General features: G+C 37.7%; 1 protein-coding gene across 1 annotated transcript; it reads left to right on the top strand.

Annotated features, from left to right (window-relative positions):
* Positions 1-1,000: 1,000 nt before the first annotated feature.
* LOC131473548 (protein Niban 2-like) lies at positions 1,001-5,427 on the top strand. Its single transcript, XM_058650822.1, has 3 exons — positions 1,001-1,117; positions 4,545-4,649; positions 5,134-5,427. The coding sequence occupies exons 1-3, from the start codon at positions 1,100-1,102 to the stop codon at positions 5,269-5,271; spliced, it is 261 nt and encodes an 86-aa protein (XP_058506805.1). The 5' UTR covers positions 1,001-1,099; the 3' UTR covers positions 5,272-5,427.
* Positions 5,428-6,358: the final 931 nt, after the last annotated feature.

The raw sequence follows: 6,358 nt of genomic DNA, 5'->3' as shown, positions 1-6,358 counted from the left end.
TCATACTACTAGTTTATGAAGTATAAGTGGTACTGAGTTCAGTGAAAGTGAAATCATACACTACTAATACAAATTATGGATTTTAAACTTCATCAAAAACGGATGATCACACAGGTCATACAAATGTATGTTTGATTTGATGTAATTATTTTACATGTAATCACTATAATATGATAGGGTTAGGGTTAGTTTTGATAAATTATTTAACCTTTTTCTTTTTCAGTACATTGTGACTGATGTTGATGAGGTCGAGGTCTTCAGCGTCTGAGGCTGTGTCTTTAACAGTCAGGATGAATTGAGCCCCAAACAAAGTGAAACATTGTGTTTACCTGTAATTGCACCTGTGTAAACAAAACCAGACTTTTGTTTGGGTTCACGTAGAGGGCAAGTCTTTGAAGTCCCTCAAGATGCCTGTTTTTTACTCAAAGGAGTGCATGTGTGTATGAGCCTCTTTGTAGTGCCTGTGTATCATGTCGATTTGAACTTGATGTGAGAACAAGAAGTGCCTGGAGTTGCACATACACACAGACACACACACACACACACACACACACACACACACATTCATTCCTAAACCCACATTCACACCATACTATGATATCCCTAAAATACACCCACATCATTTTAGCTTCAGATATTGATTGAATTGTGTGTTATATGATAATGAAAAATGTTGATATTCCCTGACAGTGGAAAATAACTTCACCTACACCAAATTTGAAGCAATTTGCATCAACACAGCCAAAGATATCCTCAAAAAAAAATCCAAAAGCACAAAGATTGCAGAGGATTAATCTGTAATGTTTTTATTACAAAAAATCTCCGAAGCGAACATTTCTGCCATGCATGTATGGTGAAACAAAGGGGCAGTTTATTTCAACTACTACTGTAGCTTTAAGATAATTATCGACCATCATCACACTCCAACGCAACGTAGTTCCCCACCACAGCAGCAGCGGATTAATATCCAAAACGTGAACAGGTTACTGTCTGCTCAGCAGGTGGATGAACATGTAATGGAGTTGCAGCATCAGTCGCTGACCAAGGAATTACTGGGGAAGTTGGTGGTAGAGGGAGGCTATTGACATGTCACAGCAAGATGCTCAAAAATGTAGAGGTAAGTGAAATTTTACATTATTATAATGAGCTAAACAGCAGGCCAGGTGGCTAAAGAGTTATTGCTAAAATGTGTTCGTTAATTACAGTAACTACGTCTTTTCACTCATTGAAAATACATACATACACATGTATTTAAACACACATACACGCATTAATCAAAATATAGTTAATAATAATATATGCACATGTAAATGTTCCATGCTCTTTTTTTTTCTTTTTCGCTTTGCTGTTTTTTGCGAAAGTTTAGTGTTTAAATGCAGATGTTGTCTGCGACGTTACACGGGAGCCAGACTTTCTGTCTGAACAGTTCCACTGTGAGAACCGATGTCCTCTCACCCGGACCCGCAGCTGCAAAGCTCCCGTTTTCGCGGAACCGCTTGCTGTGTTTCGGCTGCGTCTTCGGTTGTGAGGACTGTGGGTCACATTGCTGATCTGTTCAGAGAGCTTCGCTGGTGCTGCTGCTGCAGGTATCCTGTCTATTTAACAGTAGGCTATACACTAAATCTATCCCTCTATTCTTAAAAATTAAGTCCACTCTGAATGTTGATACAGTGTGGGTGTTGTAATTATTATTATTTTTTATGACAGTCTTTTCCATTCTTACAACGCACAGTTAACGTGACTGGATTCTGCTTCATCCGGGGAAAGAGTTTGACCCTCAGGCTTTGGACACCTACAGTATTTAGTTGATGACAAACTGTTTCCTTAACCCTCAGGCTTCATTATGATTAATTTCCACTGTGTTAGTGCATATGGCACACTTTCTTGTAAGATGGTCTCTTGGCAAATTGGAATTCAAATGAAAACATTTTATTAATAGATCAATAGAACACTGAACATTGTTTTCACAATACACTTGAGTATAAGGCAGGAATGTTCACTCCCAAGAATTGTTGTCATAAAAGATTAATACTTTTGTCCTGCATCAGTCCTCCTCAAAACCACCAAATATTCAATCATTTCCATATTACAAATGACCTCTTTTCAAATTAAGAGGGGAGGGAGTACATGTTTTATCTGATGCTACACAAAACTAACAATGCTTCATTGTTAATATTGTGGGTAATCTTTGACATATTCAAGACTGATTAAAAAAAAATCTCCCAGCCACCCAACATTTGTCATATGTGTTGCCAGTACAACCCATGAAATGCTCATTTGTACTTGTCAGGAAGTCACTGCAGCTCTGACCTTGTAACCTAAATATGTTTCTGCTTCAAAATCACTTTGTTTCATACATGAGGCTAATGTCTGGCAGATTATACCAATCTTAGCCGATCTTCATCACTAAGTTTTATGTTAAATCCTGATTCCCATCTTTTTTTTTTATGTATTTTGTAGCATTTTTTTATATAGTCCCAATATAATTCTAATTGTGGTTTCTTTGTATGCGTTGATTATGATGATCTGGATCACACTATTCACTTCTCAGGAGGAGTCCACCCTGGTCTCTTTCATATAGTAGTCTCTAAGTTGCAGGAATCCACAGAATTCATGATTGATTATCTAAATCCTTTTTTTCTGTCATATTTTGGAAACTCTCAAGCTGTCCATCTTTCACCATAACACACCATGCTGTGATTCCCTTTGTTGTCCACTGTTTAAATCCTATATCGTACCTAGTCGGTGTAAAATTGCTATCCTATTCAATAAATTAGTGTCTTTCTGTATCTTATATTTTTTTATTATGCTGAACCATATTTTGTATGTGAACATCGTGATTGTGTCTATTTGGTTTTGAATCTTCTTGTATGTTTCTTTATCCCCAATTATATTCTGTACTGGGTTTTCTCCAAACTCTTTTTCTATTTCATTTCACTGTGTCTGGTTTGCACCAACCTACAATATATCTCAATTGGGCCGCATGGTAGTATTCCTTTAATTTTGGAAGTCTCATCCCTCCTTCTTCTTTTGGCAGCTGGAGAGTTTCCAGTCTTATTGTGGATCTTTTGCCACCCCAACTAAACTTTGATATCATTTTATTCCATCTCATAAATTGGGGTTTGGGGGACCTCTACTGGTAGGGCTTGGAATAGGTATAAGGGTCAGGGTCAGCGAGTCGGCGGCACCCCGCTTTACCCGCAGGCTGTAGCAGAGAGCCCCCCTTACAGCAACAACTTTGGCTCTTTCTCTCCCACTCCTGAATTCCCCGCTCCAGAGCCTGATGATGATCATGAAATACCTTTTGTAGAGGTAGAGAAAAAGAAAAGAAAAGCTTGTAGTATAAGTTATAAAATGACGACAAACCCACACCATAGCTTCCCCCCAAACATTTATGACCTCACCCAAAGTTTCATCTTGGAATGCCCATGGCATCCAATCAAATTCTTTTAGAGCCCAACAAATTGAATTCTTGTTGAAAACTGACTTTGACATATTATGTTGTCAAGAACTGAGACTGAACACAAGTAAAGAGTAAAGGTATCCAGCATGTGGAACAAAGGTCTAAGTGTAATTTCTATTGGCGAAAGTAAAGCTGATGGTGGGATCTTTTTTCTAAAACTGGTGATGTCACTATTATTCGTAAAACGAATGAATTCCTAATTTAATTCCTTGTAGATTGCTCATGTTGGATTGTTTTTACCGAGGAGAAAAAATACGAATGATACACATGTACACCTCTCATGAGAGAACAAACATTTTTCAACTTTTTAAAAGACTTAAAGAACCGCTATTGGTCGGATACAAAATTATTTTATGACGTTAATGATTACTTTAACACTGTCATCGATGTAAACGACAGAGTGAGCTCTAAAGTCTTGAAACTCAGCTCTGACGGTAATCGCTTGACTCAATTCAATTCTTATGTAGACTAATTGTGATCTTAACAAGTCCTGGCAAATTAAAGTAGGCACAAGCACCATGACGTCCAATCTGAAGCAGCATCCTGCAATTTGTCTTCTTATGTCATCACTTTTTTTCAAAGGATGTATGTTACAGTATTTTAAATAAAATACACATAATGGAAATATATTGGTACAAAATATGAAGGAATTTTTATCATCTCCAGAAAAGAGCATATTTTGTATTTTAAATATGTATTTTTTTAATACATGTATCAGAAATACTTCCCATCCCTGCTTAGAGACATTACGTGAAGGTTGAAAATTGTGTCGCTTTAAATAAAACCCATAACATGAGAATATAAATTGAAGCACAAGATATAATGATTATGTATAGAAAATGCACTCTGATTTTCGCAGTTGAAGCACAAGAATCTGGATCTTTACAAAACAAATGTTATCTATCCGCAATTCCTATACTCCTATTCCAGATATGTTTGTGATTTAAACAGCATTTGTCTAGTGTAACATTAGTGATACTTTTGCAGTAGTATATTTATTGTGAGACACAATTATACATTTTTCCCAAATCTGTCCATGCCTCATCCATCTCTTCCTCTCCCTTCTTGTCTTCCTGCTCAGCACATGGAGAAGATCGCCATGCTGGCTTTCCATCCAGTTAAGATGCACAGCTGCTATGAGAAGGAGGTGAACCTGAGCCTTGAGGGTCTGCAGCAACAGTTTGACGTGAGCAGCCCGTCAGTGTTTGTCCAAAGGGCCCAGATCCCCATGAGAGAGGTGAAACCTCAACTACTGACTAACCAGTCTAATATGGGTTATTGGTTAACTGGTTAACACAATGGGAAGTTTCTATGAGAGCTAATCATTTTATTGACACTCATTTTATTTCTTGATCATTTTCCTACACTGTAGCTCCTGTTTGACTAGAGTTTGTCAAATAGTTGGATGATGAGGTTCTGACTGTGGCATTGATCAAGGACACAGTAGAACTAAAGGCGAACATCTTTTGGCGGTTTGATAACTCAGTGGACAGTTAAACAGATATAGTTGTCTACAGACATGCCACAATACAGACTGTGGAACTGGGTGTAGTACATTATCATATATTATCATTATTTCATGGGATATTCCTATATGAGTCAGTTTGTCTGGTGTTACATGCATGTATGTCACAAAGTTAGGTACAAAACTACAAATTGTGTTTTACTAGATGTTTGAGCAGATCCTTCATCAGAGTCTCGAGTCTCAGGGTACAGAGGAGCTGTGTAAGATCATCCAGCACTGCCAGGACAGAGTCATTAAGGTAATACACAAAGAAAACAGGCTTGTGCATCAAATTCTTGCATAACATCTACATTAATATCTAATAATATTACATCTGGCATACTCCAGCCCTGGGAGTGAAACTTTTGGTCTGGCCTTGTTTTAGTGTTAATGAAAATTCAGGTTCACCTTTATCAATTTATTAATTTTTTAACAAAGAGTCCAGGATACCGGGCAATATCCCAGCTTAATCCCTTCTGTGCATGGTCCTCTGATATTTTCAAGCCTCAACTTGCCAGCTCCATGTTTATTTTTATTATATCAGAAAGTATGAGTGTGTGGATGAGCTAACTCATGCTTTTGAAGCATGATGATGGTCGCCACAGCGGTCGTCTTCCAGATAGAGATTAGATAGAAAATAAAAACTCCAAACTCAAGGAATAAACACTTGACTTTTGCGAGAACAGGTGAACGTCACATAGTGTACCCTGAGACATTATTGCTCTGGACCATAATCATCAATTGGACTGATAAGAGATTGCCGGCATCTTGTGAAATGTGCCAGTACACAAATAAAAGTGCCGGTTCTGTGTACTGGACAGTACTGGGCCACTTCTAGTTAATAATTGTACTGTAGTGACAGTGATGGTATTTTATGTACACTTAATGTCTCTTATGTGATCTTATTCTTTAACAAACAAGTGCACAATAAAAATTCACTGGGAATTCTAAACAGCACATTGCAATTTCTGCAATTATTTTCAAAGTATTGATCAGTAATACAGTGAAAATGAGAGGAAATGTTTAAGGTGTGCGCCCCTCAATGTTCTGCTTGCTCTCCTAAAACATTCAGTTATAGGGGGGGCTACTGTGCTCCTAGTAAAAAGTTAGTCTGGTGCCCTGCATACATTGTTCTAAAGGGTTTATGGTCTCAGTTCCTCTTCAGTAGAGCTGCATGTCCACAATGTAAATTTAATTTTACATTTAAATGCAGAGCTGTCAGTCCCACCGTGTGTGATTGACAGCTCTGCATTTCATGGTTGCAATGTTGCAGTTATAGGTGGATTTGTAGTGGACAAGCTATCAGTATCCATCCCTTCTCTTATAACTATGGTTGTTTCTGGTTTCAAAAACTAACATGGTGTTGCCCAAAATACTAAACTCCAACATTT

The sequence above is a fragment of the Solea solea genome, chromosome 1 (assembly GCF_958295425.1).
Source record: "Solea solea chromosome 1, fSolSol10.1, whole genome shotgun sequence".
Taxonomy (NCBI): Eukaryota; Metazoa; Chordata; class Actinopteri; order Pleuronectiformes; family Soleidae; genus Solea; species Solea solea.
This window is presented reverse-complemented; position numbering and strand designations above follow the sequence as displayed.